At 39.0% G+C, this 21,361-nt stretch overlaps 1 protein-coding gene across 1 annotated transcript; it reads right to left on the reverse strand.

Moving 5' to 3' along the window:
• Positions 1 to 565: 565 nt before the first annotated feature.
• Positions 566 to 11,108, reverse strand: LOC120106203 (ADP-ribosylation factor 2-like). The gene is made up of 5 exons (XM_039119117.1): positions 10,884 to 11,108; positions 6,494 to 6,564; positions 2,672 to 2,791; positions 1,888 to 2,006; positions 566 to 878 (listed from the first exon to the last, which is right to left on the reverse strand). Exons 1-5 carry the CDS (start codon positions 11,029 to 11,031, stop codon positions 788 to 790), a joined length of 549 nt encoding a protein of 182 aa, XP_038975045.1. The 5' UTR covers positions 11,032 to 11,108; the 3' UTR covers positions 566 to 787.
• Between the last annotated feature and the right edge of the window lie 10,253 nt (positions 11,109 to 21,361).

The raw sequence follows: 21,361 nt of genomic DNA on the forward strand, positions 1-21,361 counted from the left end.
GTCAAGGCGCCTGTTTAACCAGATTCCGTGAAGCTTTCTGACACAAGAAAGGTAGAAGCCTGGTAGGGATCAGGAAGGCTGTTTATCTTTCAAAGGCAATTTTTTTTGAGACAAAATAGATTATAATTGAACATGAAATTGTTTATATGTCTGTACCTGGTCCACCTGAAATTCCAGCTTCAGGAACTATAGAGGTACTGCATACCAACATACCATTTCAAACAAAATTAGTCGTCTCAGTACTGGACCCTGTACCAGTGTCACACTAGCACAATATAAGTACAGTATGGTATAAAATTTTTTTGACGTACTAAGTACGCCACCCGTACCGGTACATTTCATACTGCTTAGTTTGGACCGGCACGGCATACCCTGATTTCAAGTATTGTCCATGAACAGCTGCCTGTCGCACCCATACGGTACATAGCACACAACGAATACCCACTAGTTTTCTGGGAACAGGTTCCTCTGCCCAATAAGCAGGGGGAAGAATAGCTGTTGTAAGTTATAAAACCTCCCATTCTGTTAACACTATCCTTTGTTATAATTATCCGTCCTATAAAGCTGCATGTACACTGATACACCTTTGTATTATAATCCATCACAAAGTTGCAGAATACCACACCATAAGGTAGCTTCATATACAAGCAACAGGAACAAAAATAAGCAAAAATAAGCTGTTCATGTTAAACAATATAGAAATTATCTTCACCCTTTTTATGGCCATAGGAAATCACAGTAGCAGGCAGTAGAAACACTGGATCTGTCTAGTAATAGAAGAAATGGATTATCTTGTCTTATCAGATATATTACTTGACAGCCAATCAAGGCCTTCATAAAGTCCCTCCCCTGTGGTGGCGCAAGCACTCTGGATATACCTGTGCAAAGGAATCCCCATAAGCTCTAGTACATTTCCCAAACCAGAAATGCTTAAAAAGAAAATAAAAGGAAGCAAATGGTAAGAGCTTTCAAGCATTCATTGTTAGTAGAATATAGATTGTAAGCGATGGTTCTAATTTCTGGTGTCACAGACACAATGGCCACTTTCACTCGTTGAAGTTGATAAGCAAATTTGCAAAGCCACCTTCTATCAGAAAACATAAGCGACCATATCAAGTTGTAGAATTAATTATAGTAGGCCATCAATTTTCTTTTCTTATATCATCAATTTTCTTCTCTTACATCAACTGCGCTGTATGACAGCCATAGTGAATGTTTAACTCTACCAGAAGAAAGATTCCTCTCATCATCAACCAATGAGCTCACACTGCATGAATTGATTAAAAGTTGTACTCAAGTGTAAACAGGGCAAAGTGAAGACAAATATGCAGTCAGAATAGGAAGAACAAACATCAGGAACAGGAATGGCTATGCATTTCTATAACAAGGGCAAGGCTATATAACTATTGCTGTGGTTGAAAGAAATTGTTATCATTCTGAGCTAAATATTCAATCAACACTTACACATATTTCACATCAATTTGTGTAGAACAGGTATATAGTTGATAGAGCATGAATCTAATGTTGTAGGTCTTTTGGATAAGTATAGCATGAATATAATCAACAAGTATGTGCATGTGCGACATTCAATGTAGCAATTACCCAGCATGTCACTGATGCGTTTGTTATACTAATATATGGCTTTGTCACCATCTTTCCTGTCTGCTTTTTTTTCACATTAAGAATTGAATTGGCATCCTTACCACACTATTTGGAAAACAGATACAACTGATGTATGTGTAATTGTTGTTTGTCATTTGTATGGCACCTTCCTTTCCAGAATGGGGGGTTTAATAAGTTTTGGGAAATTACAGAAAATAAGGTACTGATAAAGTAGCATATCTTGCAATATGACTAATTGAGTATAGAGTGGAAGCGGGAAGATACCAGCGGCGCTGGCGAAGTGCATGTAACCCAAGCTTATCAGTAATTTCAGATACGCTCATTGCATTTGGAAGGTCTTGCTTATTGGCGAACACAAGCAATGTTGCACCTTGTAGTTCATCCTACAGCAAGGAAGAATCATGCCAGTTAGTTTCCTTGAGTAAGTTCACAATAAATCACCAAGCGAGCCTTTAATGATTACATAACCACATTTTGTACAGTATTTGCACATATAGCACACCCTAGATGCACCATACTAAAGTACAACAAAGGTAAGATTTAGATTATTTAAGAATAACAGAATGCAAGTGGTGGACCCATATGGTGAACCTTGGTTTTAGATGTAATATCATCTCCATTTATTTATCTATCCAAACACTCCAGTTCTCTTTATTTTTAACTATTTTAGATTAAGTTTAACCCAGAATTTTGGATGAAGAGCCTCATAGGTTTCCAATACAATTCATGGAACTTTTCCTGATGATTTATGGTGTACCTTACTGCTAGCTATTGGATTTTAGTAACCTGTGTATGTTCTGGTACATTTGTTCTATGTTGATCTAGATGTCTTTGTCTAGTATCTATTTATATTCCTTAGATAAACGGATATAGTTCCATGCCAAATGCTTTTTATATGCGAGAAGTCTTTTACATCAACACTAACTATATTTATATCCACAGCATACCAATAGTAGTAAAGCAATCAAAAGAATGTGATTGTTTGATAAAAAGGTTTGAGTTGATGAAGGTATAAATTTGTACCCAAACACTGAAGATAAGTACTGACCTCACCCAACATCCGATGTAGCTCATCTCTAGCTTCTAAAATCCGTTCTTTATCATTGCTGTCAACTACAAATATGAGTCCTTGGGTATTCTGAAAGTAATGCCTCCATAAAGGTCGAATCTATCCGATAAGTGTACCAAAAGACAGAGATTAGCAGCGTGTTAAAGTGCAGCTATAATCATGAGAAATAAAAAGAAAAAAATAGACAGAGCCATAGCTATTCACGGAATACATGTGAAAATTAATTTCAGACTAGCATAACTCTTGATATATAAAATTAAATACATGAAATATGGTATAAAATCAATAAAATTGGCATTATTGCATCACCAAAGGTACAATAAATTTGTTTTTTTCTTTAAAAAACAATCACTTTGGACTATGGCAAAATTGACCACTGATCAGTAATTGTTTGGAACAGTATTTTGTTTCATTAAATTATTATTACTATAACTGGGTGCACAATAATGTTAAATATCCAAAATCTAAATGTGTATTATTTTCTGATGTATTCTTGTGCTACCTGTTGGATTTTTATATGCTGTCTTTTTCCAAAAACATAATTCTAGAGGCAGTCTAATGCTAATGGGACTTAGCTCACTGGGAATACTTTTATTTTCAGTTTTACAAGGCCTCAGATTCAGTATTAATCTTTTGTTTTCTGTTTTAGCAAGTAATCTAATTAAGTATTAAGGGTTTATGAGCCACGATGTGGCAACTTAAGTTATTAATGACACCACATACAACCTATGTAATTAGTTCCGGGGTCCCTTGGGATGGCCAACAAAGCAAAAGAGAAGAGAAGATGGATGCCCCTTCTCATTGGCATGGCCAACCTATGTAATGCTCCGATCATTACCAATAAGGCATTGGTATCAATATAACCCCTCCACCCCTCCCCCACTTTCTTAAGGCCAATATTGTATGAACACAATACTTTACATTGTTGTGCCAACACCAAAAGATATACAGTATATTGACACAATACATGCTATACCATTAAGGTACTGCTTTAACCATTGTCATGAATAATGAAGCTTACATAGGGAACTTATAAGCAAGGTTTGCAATACAGATTTTGGTACCAGTACTAGTACCATGTTGGTACAATGTCAGTATGGATTGGTTCAGTATATCAACACTCGATATGCCCCCATACCAAGTATCGGTTCGGTATTGTTATGGTATGATATGCCTGACACGAGACAGTACACACCAATATGGAGAACCTTGTTTATAAGGATTTAAGTATTCCTTTGGGGTTTGCACATGACTTCTAATGCCAATCTACGACTCAAATAGTACTAGTGGAAAGTAAAATAAATAATGCTAGTAGAAAGTACTCAGCAAATCCACATTTAAGCAAATACAAGTAACTCCTGGATTTATATGCAGGCCAAGTAGGTGCAATGAATTAGACACTAGGAGAACCAATGTTAGATCTCAATCTAGACCTAACATAAACAAGGTTTCTACAAACTACTAGTGCAAGATCAACATGAGAATTTTAACCATAGGATTTCCACATCAAGTCAATCCAACAACAAACCATGAGATAATAGATTTATTTTGGCCTTGGTGCCGCTATAACCTACATTGCATTTCCTATCTTGAAAAGAATCGACTCTAATTAATGCATTGTTTGGTATTCTTCAAAGTTGCCTAGATTTAGTTACTGTGAATCCTTATTGGTAATGCTCGTCTTCTTTGACAATGGTCATTAATTGAGAACCTGATCACCATAATTGGGTCATAAAGACTCTTTTAACCTATGGCCGATGCTGCTTGGTCTCTCATGGAAACCAAAGATCTTAGAGACACACAAAGCAAACATTTACATAGAAGGCATTAAAGTTAGGTCGAACTTCATGTTTTCAAATAGCACCGATGGAAAGGCCTTATATTCTAGACTTCTAGTCATATCAAAATTCTGAAATGGTCTCCTCTTCCTCAGCCAAAGCTTATGTAAGGTTTCAAGATTCAAGTGGATACAAACCATGACCGAATTGCCTTCCTAGAAAAGCACTTTCTTTTGGCTATGATTGGGACACTACTAGTACAAAACATGCTCATTTGATGATTTTGTACACCTTTGCATGGATGTCTCTAATATGTTGGGAAAAGGATCCTCCCTCGTTACTAGCTTTAGTTTGGACTAACAATGTTCATAGGTAAACGAATATGCATGGTGAAGCTCCAAGAATGACCTTGAAATAACCAAATTGTAAGCAAATTCCACTTTAGAAAGGATTGAATCCCATCCACCATAATGGTCGGTCACAATAAATCTTAGCAAGTTGTCAAACTTAGATTTACAACCTCAACATAGCCATTTATTTGAGGATAGATGCATTAGAGATGAACTTTGGTCCCTTTTTTGGCCTATAGATCTTCTAGAACTACTTACAAATCTTATATGTTGGTCTAGAACAGCTAGTTGAGAAATAACAATGCCATATGTGCAGTTAATTAACAAAAATCTTTGTAATCTAGGATGCATTGGAAGCCTTTTGCCAAGAAATGAAGAAAGCCATGTGATGAAATTGGCTAACCACATACCTAGATATCATTTCTCATTCTAATTCTAGGTAATTTTAGAAAGAAACCACAATAATCTCATTTTAGGACATTTTTGGTCACTAACTACAATAAAGATTGCTATGATCTTCTAAAGTCGATAAATCTAGCAAGTTTTAATATCTTGAGTAATGTCATGCTGCATTGCCTTCCTATAGAATCATTTTTTTTAAAAAGAGCGAAGCTCTTTTCTCGACTGACATGTCCTACCATTACCTTAGCTTGCAGCTTACGGATAAGAAAGCCCTAATGATAAATTTAAGGTGCAAAAGCCTCTTAGCATTGAAATACCAATTTTACAAAAGGCACCTTAGTTATTTCTACCTTCTCTAACTCAGAGTGCTTTGCAAATACTACAAAAGGCTTCACTATCTCCATATTATGCCTTAGTTTAATCAAAGCCTACAATTTGGGCGGTCATGGCAGAGAGCAAACAAGCATCATAGCTCCACCTTGTTTTTGATTTTGACCTTGTGCTTTAGGCGATAGGTAAATTCTTGGAGAGATTACTCCCCTTAGCTCACCAAGAGTTGAGCTTCTTCTATTAGTTTAGATATTTTATAGCCTTGTGATCTATGCAAAGAATAAGCTCCACATGTATTTGATAGTGCTTTTGATGCTTCATTTGCAAATGCCTTCAACATCTAAACAAATAAATCTTATTTAAAACATTTAATAGTCAGTGTCGCAATGGTGCTAAAGCCCCATAAATGATGATAAAGTTTTCCAATCTTTTGCAACTTCCTTTGGTGCAACTAGAAGCTAGTGTAGGGTCCAACTAATCCTATTTATCTTCTTCAATGTCACTTTCATATGTTCTCATGGTGGCTTCTTCATCCATGGCTTCATATAATTTGTCCTTGTTACAGTAGTTGACACCAGGGACCTATAGGCAAAGTGTCCCCTTTCCTTGCAACAAAAACACTATATTTGATTCTTGTTGGACCGGGAATAAAATCGTTAGTCATGTTTATGTTCCTCCTATAAGTGCAAGTGGGAAGAGCAGTAGGCTTTGCAGAAGGTTGGGTTTTGTATACATGTCTTGAGGAAACATTAGTATAATATTCTTCCTCAACTTAAAAACCTAAAGCTATAAATGCAAGAAATGTCTTTAAAATGCATCGTTCTAATATTAACTTTATTTTGCTCAAGTCTAGAAGCATATCCAATCAGATATGTAAAAGACAACAAGTCATGTAGAAAGGATTTTAGAAGCATCAATATCTGATAGCTCAAAAACAATACCTTATCTTGGCCCCCAACATCCCACACTGTGAAGCTGACATTCTTGTATTCCACAGTCTCCACATTAAAACCTATGTAGTGGAAGAAATTGTAAATAGAACAAAAAAGATTATGCAATTTCATTAATGACCTCAAATAGAGACTAGGTCGACAATGAACAACTAGAGAAAAAGAAAACACTTAATCCATGTCTACATGGTAACTCACCTATATTAAAAGCAACCTCTCATCAGAGTAAAATTTTACAAGATCAAGACACAAATTAATAAAAATGATTCAAATTATCCAATTGCATATTAAATGAAAACATCAACTATTAGTATGAATTATTATCCCAAAAATGACAAGTTTACAAATATAAACTGAAAGTACATAAGGGACTAAATAAAATAAACTACTATGAATCACCTTTAAGTTCCTTATGGAAATAACCCAACTTACTATTACTATGTTAGGAACAAATTAATTCCTTGATACATCAGAAATTAGGAACACCCAATGCAATACTTTGCTGGCTTCCTTTACATGGCACTATCTTAGCTGGTGTGCCCGCCACAAGATTAGTTGTATGGGTTTGGAAGTAATGAGTGTCATAAAATTGCAATTTTAATATGTTGCACAGTAAGCTTGTTTAAATTGCAGATAATCTTATACATTTCAAGATTTTTTCTATTGCATTATTGTATGATTACTAATGCTCACGTTATTTAGTTAAGCACCTAAAAGAATGTGCCAATTTGTGTATAATATATATGTAATGAATATATGCATACATCAAGGATTTAGTGATCATGTATGGATATATGTTGGTCATTGGTCGATATAGTACATACCTTAATATGGATCCTAGTTTTGAGTCTTGCAAGTGGGAAACATATGCATGATAATTTATCTAGTAATTCTCTTGGTGCTAGTTTGGTAGCAATATATTAAGTGATATTACATTGTCATTCCAATAGAACCATGCCACAAATTATCTGTATCTCAATAAATTTGTTAACCACCATAAAAAAAATATCCGGTCCTCTGAATGCATCATGTTCATCTTATTTTGCATGCTTCCAGAAGTCAAGTTTCATGTGAAGACATATCGTTGCATTATGCATCAGTTTTTTTTTATGCATATTAATTTTAACATGAAACAAATGTTGAATTTGATCTCAAGAGTTGTGAAAGAAACATGTGAATACAAAGTATAACACATTCATCTATGATCATGATGGGTATCAAGTAACAATGTTTTCATGAGCATGAGGTGACAGGAACTTACCAAAATTGCAGTGCTATGCCACTAATATATAGCCCTGGTCTTTTACAAATTACCTAATTCGAGAGAATACGAAAAGGATCTGGCAGTATCATTATTTGTGGAGTATAATGTTTTAGAAATATATTATTTTGCTTCCACCAACAAAAAGGAAATAGATCATTTTAGGGAAATCTTAATGGACGTGGGAAGCATTATATCATTAACATAATATTGTACAAAAACATGACTTAAGAGATTACGAGTTCCGAAGGTATATCAATTTATGCTATTCAGGTCATAATATTTTCGCCAAATTGGTTTTAACGTGGAATGTCAACATAATGATGGGACATGTAATCATGCTAGATGCTAAAATACTCAAAAATGGAATGCAACCCAGGTTCATAACTTAGAGAACTCATGGGTATACGGGGAAAAGAAACGAGAGAAAAACAATAAACCGAGTAGAATATACGAAGGCTATCAGGATTAAGGACTACGATCAACAGTAGTGAGACGGAAAACCCTACAATACAAATGAATTAAATGAAGAAATAAGAAGAAATCCTTACCTCTGCCACCGGATTCCGGCTCTCAGATCCATATAGGATGTTAAAAAGGAGGGAACATAGGGTTTTTTTTCCCTGAGGACTAGGCTTCTTGGAATCTCTCTGCGGGAGAATCGAAGGTAACAAGAAAAATGGAGGAAAAATAAGAAGAGGGCAGGGGACTCCGGGAAGGAAGAGGACACGGTCATGGCGGAGAAATCTCAACCGATCCGACCCGACCCGGACCCCGACCCGACCCGACTTGGATATGGAATCGAAGCCAAACATGAGAAAACTTTTGGGTCGGATATCATTTGTGTGTGTGTGGGTGCGTGTGTGTAACAGAAATATATGCGTGGATATATGTATGCATATATAATATTAGTTTTGGTTATATTTTTCTGAATTGGAAAGCCAAACCTAGTGATATGCTGGAACATGTTTAAGTATTTATGTACTTTCTTTTTTTTTTTTTTGGTGAACCGGGTTCTCACTACATACATACGACGATGAGAGAGCCCAGAACTATCGCAAAGTAAAACACGATCTAATGCCTGCAACACATGATTGGAGGGACCGCAAAATGTAAAACCAGAATGGTGGGCTGCATAGGAGGCGACCCAGTTCGCAGCCCTGTTCGCCTCGCGAAACACATGCGAAACCCAAAGTAAATCTAACTCCTCCCCCATGTTCTAAAAGTTCCGGAGTAATGGGTGCAAGTCCGACCTGGCCTGTTGGCAGCAAATCCAGTCCACCACTGTAGTCGAGTCACCCTCTAGAAGAATCCGTCGGGCACCCAGGTGTACTCTAGCATATCCAAGACCCTCCCATACCGCGTGCAACTCCGCCACAAGATGGATCCATCAAATGTCCGCTGGCCTCCAGCCACAATCAATTTGGAGTCATGGTCTCTAATCACAAAGCCCGTGCCACATTTGCTACCGCCCTTCGCTACGCTGCCATCGAAATTCACCTTGAGAGAACCGGGAGGTGGAGGCTCCCAGGATACCAATGGTATCATCGCATACCTATGCGGGGGAGGAGCAAAGAGGAGCCCCAAGTATTCCTGTCATCTCCAGATGAAAAGTCAGTTGCAGCGCTCATCAGCTTGGCTGCATCTGCAAAAGCTCTAGCAACCACCGATCTCGGATAAAATCTTCTGCCCTCAAATATCCTCACGTTTCTGTCTAACCAGATGTGATATGCCACATAAGCCCATACTACTCCCCTATCTGTCGCGTCGAATCTCCGAGCTGAGTCCCTTAACTGACTCAAAAAGGCTTCAGTAGAGATAAAAGACTGCCGGCGGGTCGCTACGAGGCCCCATACCTGATGCGCCCGTGGGCATGTAAACAGAACGTGACCGGTGGTCTCCTCCTCCCTCGGGCATCCCTCGTAGTCAGCTGGTATCGGAATCCCCTTCCTCGCCAAGATTCCTCTAGTAGGTAGAATGCCCCATGTCACCCGCCACAGAAATAGAGCAACACATATTATCATAGATTATTTTTAAACAAAATGTATCGGTTCAATTTTTAATAGATTATTTTATATAGTTAACTATTATCATATTAGATATTTTATTGATAAACTTCTCAAAATATGATTATTTTTAGTTTGATTAACTATTCAAGACCCAATGAGTACCCGAGCCTAGCTCCAAATGACGGATACCTATCAGACATTTTGAAAACCTTGAAGAAATAATTACACGACCTCTATATTTTGTTTGCGATGTGTCGTGCAAACTTAATCACGGGTCACTATGGATGCTATGCCCCAAATTTTATATAGAAATTTATATAGAAAACTTACAGGATTAAAACATGTAGTGATGCGTAATTAATCATAGCTCCCTTGGTATACTTAATTTATATATTTCAGTTCATATTTCAAGAAATCGTTTAGTGTTTGCAAAACTATTCTATTGTTGATTTTTTTTTTAAAAAAAAATTGATATATGCTGTTGGAATATTGTGAAGCATATAAAATAAAAAATAAGAAAAGCAGCAGCATGCCACAAAAGCATAATATAACAGACTGCCATCTTAACATTAAAATGTAAGCAAGCTCTGGTCGGTGCACAATCCATGTTCCACATCTATCTAACCCACCAACAGTGTTACATTTTTCAGGAACCAAACAACTGTAGACATCCACAAAATCATGAAGTTGTATGTCTGACAGTATTGTTGCTCCACGAGGATGTTCATCAATTGCACAAAGAAAAGCCACACCACCACTAAAAAAAATCAGATCGAAGAGGAGGCTTATTTGTGGATGATCGAGTCATCACTTGTATCTTGTTTTCAATCCATGGAGCAACACTTAGGTTGATGTTCGTCTTGTCCTTATGGCATCAATCATCAATATGAGAAACTGTAAAATTAGGTTCGACGCTAACTCCTCCATGGAAAAAATGATAACTACTAAGAACTTCAGAAAACCAAAATTGTGAAGTGTGCATGGACTGAACGTACACAAGTCCAAACCATCCATGGTTGCTCGATCTTCAAGTCGATATATAGAGAAAAATACCACCACTTCAAATAAATAGCAAGGTGGCGATCAGATTGGAGAACGTCCTTTTACATACCAATAGTTGGGATGGTGGTGATGACCTCTCCGAGCTTCAGCTTATACAAAATTGTGGTCTTCCCGGCTGCATCAAGGCCCACCATCAGTATCCTCATCTCCCGCTTCGCAAACAGCATCCTCACCATCCTCGAGATCGCCAGACCCATCGCAGCAGCAGAAGGATGGAACTGTAAGCTGAATCCGGGAGAGCTCAGACCAACTCTAGGAAGGCTGGGCGAGTGAGACGAGGAAATACCAACAATATGAGCCTCGCGAGAGGTGTGTGGCGTGAAGACGGGGTATAGGATTCTGATGACGAGATAGAATAAAGGTGGAATTGATGCCAAGTACTTTATTCTTGCTGCAGCTCTTGGAGGACCGCAAGGATCCTGTTTGGATTGAGAGCACTGAAGAGAAAAAAAGAAGAGAATGAATACAAATACCCCATTCGGTTGGCAGAGAGAAGAAGAGAAATCCATTTTCTCTTGTTCCCTTCTTTTCTCTTTTTGTTCCAAATTCTTTCTTTTCTCTTCACTTCTCAAGGCTCGAGATTCTCTTCTTTTCCTTTTTATTCCCTTATCTCGTTTTCATTCATTTCTTTTCTCTTCTTCTCTGCAGCACCACTAAAAGAGAGATAAACCGAGTCTAGAACCCAAAGTCGGATACATATTTAGGCCAGCATTGCTTGAAATTGTGGACGTTTTTCCTGATTCCAGCTTGATCAAAAGGTTCAATCAACTAACAAACTTTAGTTCCGATGGGTACTGCCCCTTGCCAACTTGGGCAAGAGGGAGGGATTCGATTCCAAAGGTATCGAACCTCCCTTTTTTCTTAAGTTTGCTCATGTAATAATCAAGCAAGCTCTTGTGAAGCACAACACAAAGGCAAACCCAAGCTACTCGCTGACAGTCATTTATAGATGTCACATATGAGATGGTTAATGGTGTTCTCTAAGAGCCACATTTAAGATAAGCACTGCTAACGGCCAGTCCCTTCCCAGCTTAGTTCCCTGTCCTACATGGACTGCTGTAATATGCTGTGGGTAAATATCTCCATGGTGCCATATAAGGTTATGGATGCCACATTGAAAGGAGAAATTATACTCTTACACCAGGTGCACCACAGGAGGATGGCAATCCGAGATGAGTGCATGACGAATGAGGCCTACAGGAACGAGATGAGGTGATTGGCATGGTGCACGTGGCGTAGGATATAATATTTCGAAGTGGCAAAAAATTTGAAACATCTTCTTGGTGACGTGGCTAGCAGGGCCTGGTTATTCTGGGCTGCAATTTATAACCCGCGGCCGAACAACAACTCGAACACTGCTATCTTAGCTCAGCCCATAAGCTTCATTCCCGTCCAAATCAATATTGTGATGCAACATCAACCGGGTTGCTTATGTATCCATCAGTGTCACACATAGTAATGATGACTTAATAGTGGTATTATTTTTTATTATGATTACTGAAACCATATGATAAATATGATCAATGTTTCTTGGGGTAACTTTACCAACTTTTAATTTTTCATGCCAAAGAGTCAAGCAGTTGTTATTGCATTTGTAGTTTTCAATTACACATAACTAATCAAGATCCCTTTCTCCAATTGCAATTCCAAATACAAGCAATTGAATTGCGTATGCTTGAATTATAGGCAGCCAAATGCTATCAAGCAGTAGTAAAGCTATTTTCAGTAGTAGTGAGTAAAGGGACTAGGACAATGATTGGCTGAGTGCAAGGACAACTAACATCAAAGAAATTATATTCTATACCACACACACCATATAGTTATACACCATGCAAAGTACCATATCTTCTTTCCATGGACATGGACTCATCTTGGTGATTGGCATGATGCACTATCATATTGGTGCATACGGTGTAAGGTATAATTTCTTCTAACATCACCAACTCTACTGCATTTGGCACCAATCTCCAACAGGTAAATCTTATCAGTTATAGGTCAACAAGTGGAATCATTTAGCTCTTTAGGAGTTAAAAATCATGTTAGGCAAATCCTTTGAGTGGGCTAAACCAACCATGTGATGTAATTTTAAGCTTTGCCCCCTTTTTTTTTTTTTCGACGTCCTTGCGGTGCTCGCTTGGACTGGTAGTGAGCTTGCCGGTAAAGCAGCTTTTGGGACCACGGAATACTTTTGCACTCGCCAAAGGCCAAGGTTCCCAGCTACTCGTTATTTATCACCACGTTTTTCACGTGTCACAAACATTTGTTTGGTTTGAAGTTTGGAACGTGATGCGAAACACCACGTTTTCCTTGTGGAGCTACCAAACAGTTGCGAATAATAATAAAACCGACAAAGCGCCCTCCAGCTTGCAAGCGAGATTTAAGAGTTACGTCATCTAGCTGGGCTTGGTTTGATCTACATCACACAAGCTCTGATCCTCCTCTGCACCATAGAATATTGCACAGCCCTCGATAGCTGTTATATCATATCCGATTATGAAGAGAGACAACGATCAAACAGGGCACAACCTTACATGCCATGTGTTGCATGCGATACCCAACACATCATTTTTTATCGCTACTGGTCTCTATGATTGAATGATGTGGCAACCATCGAGGGCTATTTGCAGTGCAATACATGTACTGCAAAGGATTCTGACTTGGGCTTGAGCATGCAAATTGAACCTTGATCTAGTCGACATCAGCGTGCATTTCTATAGAGGTTATGCATCATTGTAACTATAAAACCTCATAATCAGCTTAGATAACTTATGTTTTAGCAATAAGTTATCAAAAATTAATTATATAAATTATTATAATTGTCTATAAGGGAAGATAACGTGTAAATTTACTTTCACTTTTTGGCAAAGAGGATTTATTTGGAAGTGGCAAAAAAAAAAAAAAAGTGGGTTGGAGCTCCCTAATCTTGATTCAGACTATTTGAAGTTGATTGGGTTAGGAGAAGCCAAACCCAATGTCTAGGTCAACCGAATTAGGATTAAAAATATGTATGCAGACTAAAATTTAAAAATCTAGATATAAATGTAAAAGCTACCATGTGCCAAGCCTGCAATAGCATGCTGCTGTCGCTTTGAAGTCTTCAGAGAGAGATAGACACGGTCTTGTTCATTTTGACAGATATTCACTATCGGATACTATTGGATGGAGAAGATAACAAGTAAATTTAGAATTGCCAAGGAGATGCACCGATTGACAAACCCAGTTCCAACGTGCGGCTCTTGTCTTAAAAACTATAGCCTTACCAGCGACAGGGAAAAGAACAGGAAGGTGAGGTGTAGGACATGGTTCAGTTAGGGTGGGGGCTGATCTATATGGCATTCTAATCAGGGGGCAGCAGCTAGAAAGGTGAGGTACTAATTCAAAAAACTATACATAATTCGATTATCAATATAAAAAAGTATTTTTTTTTCTTTAAAAAAATGGCGAGTACGGATACATTCAATAAAGTTAGAAAACAAAAAATTACGGAGTGTCCGAGGCAGCCCTCTTCTCCGGCAAAAGTGTTGGTTTATCTTGGAGATATGGAAGAGAGATATCAGCTACATCTTGGAGATATGCTAAATTGTATTATACTTGAATTAGCAAGATAGTGAGTCATATGTTATGCTCTTTTGATGTAATGCTACACTTTAACACTCATATTAGGCATGTGGGACACACTTGAGAAAAAATATGGGTGGCTATGACATATCCATTCTATTGAAAATTTAATTGATTATTTGTCGCTTGATAATTGCACTTCTGCATTATGGTGTCAACTAATTAAGGAAAAGAACACTAGAATGTTCCTCAACAAAAGCTTGATGGAAAAAAAGAGGTATTGGAAAAAAAGTATTTTGGAGTTGCTATGCTCTTCAAAAGATGACACAGTCACACAATCCTTTCTTTTTGTTTCTGTTCTGGCTTATACATGTCAAACAAATTGCTATCTTCTTTGCTTTTTTGTAGGTTTGTTTAGTTACAACTGGCACATGCAGTTCTGATCTGACAGACTCTTTACAACTCATCCTCTTTATAATTACCAATTTTTTTAATAAAGTCTTGGGTGGTTTTTGCCTCCCTAAGTATCAAAAAAAAAGAAGAAAAAAAAAAGAAAAAAGAAAAAGTCACTGGGTGCTGGAAGTGGGCACAATCCTACCCTCGCGACAATTCCAATCGGGCTTCCACTTATCCTACTTAAAATAACACACACGCCCATACCAAGAGGATGCATTTATTAAAAGATGAAAGCATTTTTAGCGATTATTTGAATCATTGGAGGTATGCTTGGTGCTTACTCAGGATTAATATGTTTTCTTTTACCATTTTAGAAAAGCTATAGCCCAGGGAGTAAAGGCAAATGGAAGAATGAAATGACTTCAAGATTAGTGATTGTGCCCTATGTTATAATAGTAGAAAAGAATATATTATTTGTATGTATATATGTATGTATATTATTTGTATCAATTAACAAGTATACCCTTTTGCTGATGCATCCTTTGACAATAGGAACCCAATCACACGGGCTTATTTGACAAAAGATAAGAGTAAATGCTTCATTCCGATGCACTCACGACGCGCGCAAGATGTATATTTCTTCTTCCTTTTAGAATGACGCTAGCGATCGCAATACTTGAGGGAAGGAAAGAGAGAGAGGGATGGAGCAAGTGATAAAGTCTCTAATTTATTTAGGAGTTGAATAGTTTATTCTGTTTCGGAGTTGAGTCAGAGAAAAAGAGCCCAATTTATTTGCAGTAAGAGAGAGTCTAATTTGTGTGTTAGTTTTATATATGAGGCCTCTGAAAAGAAGGGATGGTACATGTTGGAGTTAACCACTGAAAGCCAGTGAGATATTTTAAAAAATAAATAAATAAGAGAAGCAATCCCGGTATAAAAATGGATAGATGGATTCAAGAGAGAATATTTTTTTATTTTAAAATTATCTTTTTGATACATAATAAGATAATCTTGAACAACAAATTCAATTTGAACCGGTCTCTTCAATTTGTTTTATATAAGTTTTTTTTAAAAAAATTGAGGTTGATTTTGGTTTGAAAAAAATTTGAATCAAAAAAATTTGATTCGGCCTTAATTTGAGTTTTCAAAAAATTGATTTAAACCGATCGACCAACCTCTCTCTCTTTTTTCCTCTCTCTATATATATACAAACATTTGTTTTTAAAATGATTGGAGCTGACCCAACTCAACCTCAAAAATTTGAAACTGATCTAAAATAATATATATATATATATATACACACACACATATTGAACATCATCTGATAAACCAAACCGAATCAAATTTTTGAGATCAGTTTCAAGTAGTTTGGAATATATAATTGAGTTGATCCAGAATTGACCCGTTTTCAAAGAAGCATCACCTAAAGCTATATATTCCTATTGGGTTCCAGTGGGTTGATTGGTGGAGTGATGCAGGACGGAAGTATGGATTGAAATACAGAGAGAAAGAGGGGAGGAAGAGGGGAAGAAGAAGAGAAAGAGGAGAAGGGGAGGAGGAAGAAGAAGACCAATTTTCATTCATTAATTCATTAAAAAAATAACAAATGCATGCCCTATATATATATAGGGCCACCAAATAACAAATAAGTCCCAACTAAAAAAAAACAATTCGAAAGAAGTCCTCACAGGACAATATGCAAACTAATCCTACCCACATAAAATAAATAATAATAAAAGAAAAACATCAATCAATCCAGCCACAATGAAAGTGGCTGGACCGTCTTCCTGCGACAACCATAATCCCGCAAAATAATCAGTCCAGTATTCGTGTCCGCACCAACTCCCCCCGGGTAAGAAGAAGTCGACCCCGACGAATGACTCTGGTAGTACTCCAAAAGATCTGGGTCAATGCGCTGTAACTCCGCACGTGTAATCCATGTAGTATCAGACTCCGGGCGTCCTCGCCAACGAACCAGAAAACGCTGAACACCCCCATCACTGGTAGAAACAGTTTGCTCATCTAAAATGGCATCAATATGTTCTTTTTGTGCTGGTGGTAAAGCTAGATTGGTCGGGGATGGGATGGAATCAAGAAGAGGAGTATCATCAAGCTCAAGTGATGGCGGAGCGAAAGGATCAGTAGGAATAGAAAGGGGGCCCTTGTAAGCAACCAAATCCTCAATATTAAAAGTGGAGCTAATACCAAAATCAGATGGAAGATCAAGAACGTAAGCATTAGTACCCACGCGTTGCAATACCCGAAAGGGCCCAGCACTACGAGCCTGCAGTTTCTTGACGGTTCCAGATGGAAACCGCTCAGGCCGAATACGTATCATAACATAATCCCCAGTTTGAAATGATTTATCTCGCTTATGAGAATCAGCTTGTAGCTTATATTGAGCATTACTCATATGAATGCGCTTGCTAATTTCCTGATGCAGATTATGAATGTGCTGTGCAAATGCATGTGCAGACTCAGAAATGCGAATATAGGGGGACATAGGTAGGAGATCTACAGGTTTGCGAGCTTTATAACCATGGACCACTTCGAATGGACTCATCCCGATAGATCTATTGACTGACGAATTATATGCAAATTGGGCGACAGGCAGAATAGAATCCCAGTTACGATTGTGATCCCCGACGAGACTACGCAGAAGGTTACCTAGACTTCGGTTGACGACTTCGGTTTGGCCATCGGTTTGAGGATGATAAGCCGTAGAAAATTTAAGTTTGGTGCCAACCAGATGCCACAAGATTTTCCAAAAATAGCTCATGAAACGGACATCCCTATCGGAGACAATGGTTTTTGGTAAACCGTATAACTTAACAATCTCATCAAAAAATATCTTGGCTACTCGAGAGGCATCAGAAGTTTTGGAACAAGGAAGGAAGTGGGCCATTTTAGAAAAACGATCCACAACCACAAAAATGGAGTCATGTTTCCGAAATGTGCGAGGAAGGCCGAGTACGAAGTCGATACTAAGGTCAAGCCAAGGGCGATCTGGGACAGGTAACGGAGTGTATAGGCCAGTATTTTGTTTTTTGTGCTTAGCTAGTTGACACGTGCGACACTGTCCCACAATTTTAGCAACATCCCGTTTCAAACTTGGCCAAAAAAATTGACGTTCAACTTCTTCTATGGTCTTATCACGGCCAAAATGTCCAGAGAGACCACCGGCATGTACTTCCCATATCAAGAAATCGCGCACGGAAGTGCGCGGAATGCAGAGCTTGGAAGCTTTGAACAAGTACCCGTCTTGTAGATAAATACCATCAATCAAAGGTCCTTGTCCATCAGCAAGGGCATTATAGAGTTGGCCAAAATCTGGGCAAGACAAGTAATCGAGCTTAAGTCTATCAAAACCGGTGATGGAAACAGACATGGCGGACAACAGTGTTACTCGACGACTTAACGCATCAGCAGCTTTGTTCGCAGCACCTGACATATGCTTGAGGACAAAAGTGTAATCCTGGAGGAACTGAACCCACTTGGCATGTCGATGATTAAGTTTTTTTTGGGAATTAAGAAAACGAAGTGCTTCATGGTCAAAATAGAGAACAAATTCATTAGGAAGGAGATAATGTCGCCAATACCGTAGGGCCTGGACTATGGCATAAAATTCTTTGTCATAGGTGGAATATCTTTGTCTAGCCTCATTCAGCTTTTCACTAAAATAGGCTATAGGATGACGTTCTTGACTAAGCACACCACCTATTCCTAAGCCAGATGCATCACATTCCACCTCAAATGCTATCAAGCAGTAGTAAAGCTATTTTCAGTAGTAGTGAGTAAAGGGACTAGGACAATGATTGGCTGAGTGCAAGTAAGGACAACTAACATCAAAGAAATTATATTCTATACCACACACACCATATAGTTATACACCATGCAAAGTACCATATCTTCTTTCCATGGACATGGACTCATCTTGGTGATTGGCATGATGCACTATCATATTGGTGCATACGGTGTAAGGTATAATTTCTTCTAACATCACCAACTCTACTGCATTTGGCACCAATCTCCAACAGGTAAATCTTATCAGTTATAGGTCAACAAGTGGAATCATTTAGCTCTTTAGGAGTTAAAAATCATGTTAGGCAAATCCTTTGAGTGGGCTAAACCAACCATGTGATGTAATTTTAAGCTTTGCCCCCTTTTTAGTTTTTTCGACGTCCTTGCGATGCTCGCTTGGACTGGTAGTGAGCTTGCCGGTAAAGCAGCTTTTGGGACCACGGAATACTTTTGCACTCGCCAAAGGCCAAGGTTCCCAGCTACTCGTTATTTATCACCACGTTTTTCACGTGTCACAAACATTTGTTTGGTTTGAAGTTTGGGACGTGATGCGAAACACCACGTTTTCCTTGTGGAGCTACCAAACAGTTGCGAATAATAATAAAACCGACAAAGCGCCCTCCAGCTTGCAAGCGAGATTTAAGAGTTACGTCATCTAGCTGGGCTTGGTTTGATCTACATCACACCAGCTCTGATCCTCCTCTGCACCATAGAATATTGCACAGCCCTCGATAGCTGTTATATCTGTTGCTGGAAATTGGACCCGGGGGCGGCCGCAAACCGAGGAGGAGGAGGAGCTCCGGCGGACACTGGCGGACGGCGATCCGTCGGCGAGCGGCGTCCTCCGGGAGACCTGCAAGAAGCCGGTGGCCGGGCTTTTCCGGCGCCGACCCTCCGATGCCTAAGTCAGAGGGGGGCTTAATTTTGGAGAAGAGAGAGGGACTGTATGTGAAGTCCGAAAAAAATCCCCTTGGAAGGAAGAAGCCTCCAGCCCCCTTTTTAGAGGGAGAAGCTCCCCTTTTATAGGGAGAGTGGCAGGGTTACCTGTGATGTGACTGGGCGAATTAATGGGTTACCGTCACGATTGGACGTGGGCGTGGAAGTAATGAGTTGCCGTGGATGGCCCGTTCCCATCATGGGAGGAGATGGCGTGCAGCCAGAGCTTGCTTGAGGCGCACAGTGCAGTACATTCTTGGGAATGATGAGGCGTTGACAGTCGTAGCAGAGTATGGTTCCTGATTAATATGTCGTGGCGTGGCCGGCAAGTAAAACATGGTGCGGTAAGGCTGCTGCAGGGCATGGCCGCAGCATATAGATGACGAGGCCGGCCTTCTGAGGTCAGCTCGGCCTTCTGGTCTCGTCCTGCTGGTCTTAGCCTTCTGTGCTCGGCCTGCTGTGCTCGGCCTTCTGGTCTCGGCCTGCTGAGCTCGGCCTTCTGAGCTCGGCAGCCTTCTGGTCTCGGCCTGCTGAGCTCGGCCTTCCGAGCTCGGCAGTCTTCTGCTTTCGGCCTTCTGAGCTCGGCCTTCTGTGCTCGGTAGCATGGATGAGCTCGGCAGCCTTCTGAGCTCGGCTTGCATGAGCTCGGCTCGGCTTTCTGAGCTCGGCCTGCATGATGAGCTCGGCAGCCTTCTGAGCTCGGCTTGCATGAGCTCGGCTCGGCTTTGCTTTCTGAGCTCGGCCTGCATGATGAGCTCGGCCTGCATGGTGAGCTCGATCTTGCTGACGGATTTGGGTGCTATAATTGCATTTGTGGGGTGGTCCATTTTTCCCCCAACAATATCATATCCGATTATGAAGAGAGACGGCAATCAAACAGGGCACAACCTTACATGCCATGTGTTGCATGCGATACACAACACATCATTTTTTTTTATCGCTACTGGTCTCTATGATTGAATGATGTGGCAGCCATCGAGGGCTATTTGCAGCGCAATACATGTACTACAGAGGATTCTAACTCGGGCTTGAGCATGCAAATTGAACCTTGATCTAGTCAACATCAAAACGTGCATTTCTATATAGGTTATGCATCATTGTAACTATAAAACCTCATAATCAGCTTAGATAACTTATGTTTTAGCAATAAGTTATCAAAAATTAATTATATAAATTATTATAATTGTCTATAAGGGAAGATAACGTGTAAATTTACTTTCACATTTTGGCAAAGAGGATTTATTTGGAAGTGGCAAAAAAAAAAAAAAAAAGTGGGTTGGAGCTCCCTAATCTTGATTCAGACTATTTGAAGTTGATTGGGTTAGGAGAAGCCAAACCCAATGTCTAGGTCAACCGAATTAGGATTAAAAATATGTATGCTGACTAAAATTTAAAAATCTAGATATAAATGTAAAAGCTACCATGTGCCAAGCCTGCAATAGCATGCTGCTGTCGCTTTGAAGTCTTCAGAGAGAGATAGACACGGTCTTGTTCATTTTGACAGATATTCACTATCGGATACTATTGGATGGAGAAGATACAAGGACAAGTAAATTTAGAATTGCCAAGGAGATGCACCGATTGACAAACCCAGTTCCAACGTGCGGCTCTTGTCTTAAAAACTATAGCCTTACCAGCGACAGGGAAAAGAACAGGAAGGTGAGGTGTAGGACATGGTTCAGTTAGGGGGTGGGGGCTGATCTATATAGCATTCTAATCAGGGGGCAGCAGCTAGAAAGGTGAGGTACTAATTAAAAAAACTATACATAATTCGATTATCAATATAAAAAGTATTTTTTTTTAAAAAAAAAACGGCGAGTACGGATACATTCAATA

Source organism: Phoenix dactylifera, unplaced genomic scaffold, assembly GCF_009389715.1.
Source record: "Phoenix dactylifera cultivar Barhee BC4 unplaced genomic scaffold, palm_55x_up_171113_PBpolish2nd_filt_p 000490F, whole genome shotgun sequence".
Classification (NCBI taxonomy): Eukaryota; Viridiplantae; Streptophyta; class Magnoliopsida; order Arecales; family Arecaceae; genus Phoenix; species Phoenix dactylifera.

Bases quoted from the DNA above. Each gene is read 5' to 3' on its own strand.
- LOC120106203 (XM_039119117.1), bottom strand. From the start codon at position 11,031: ATGGGTCTGGCGATCTCGAGGATGGTGAGGATGCTGTTTGCGAAGCGG. The intron at 6,565-10,883 runs GTATGTAAAAGG...TCCACTACATAG, and splicing joins CACCACCATCCCAACTATTG to GTTTTAATGTGGAGACTGTG. The intron at 2,792-6,493 runs GTATTGTTTTTG...CTTATCGGATAG, and splicing joins ATGTTGGGGGCCAAGATAAG to ATTCGACCTTTATGGAGGCA.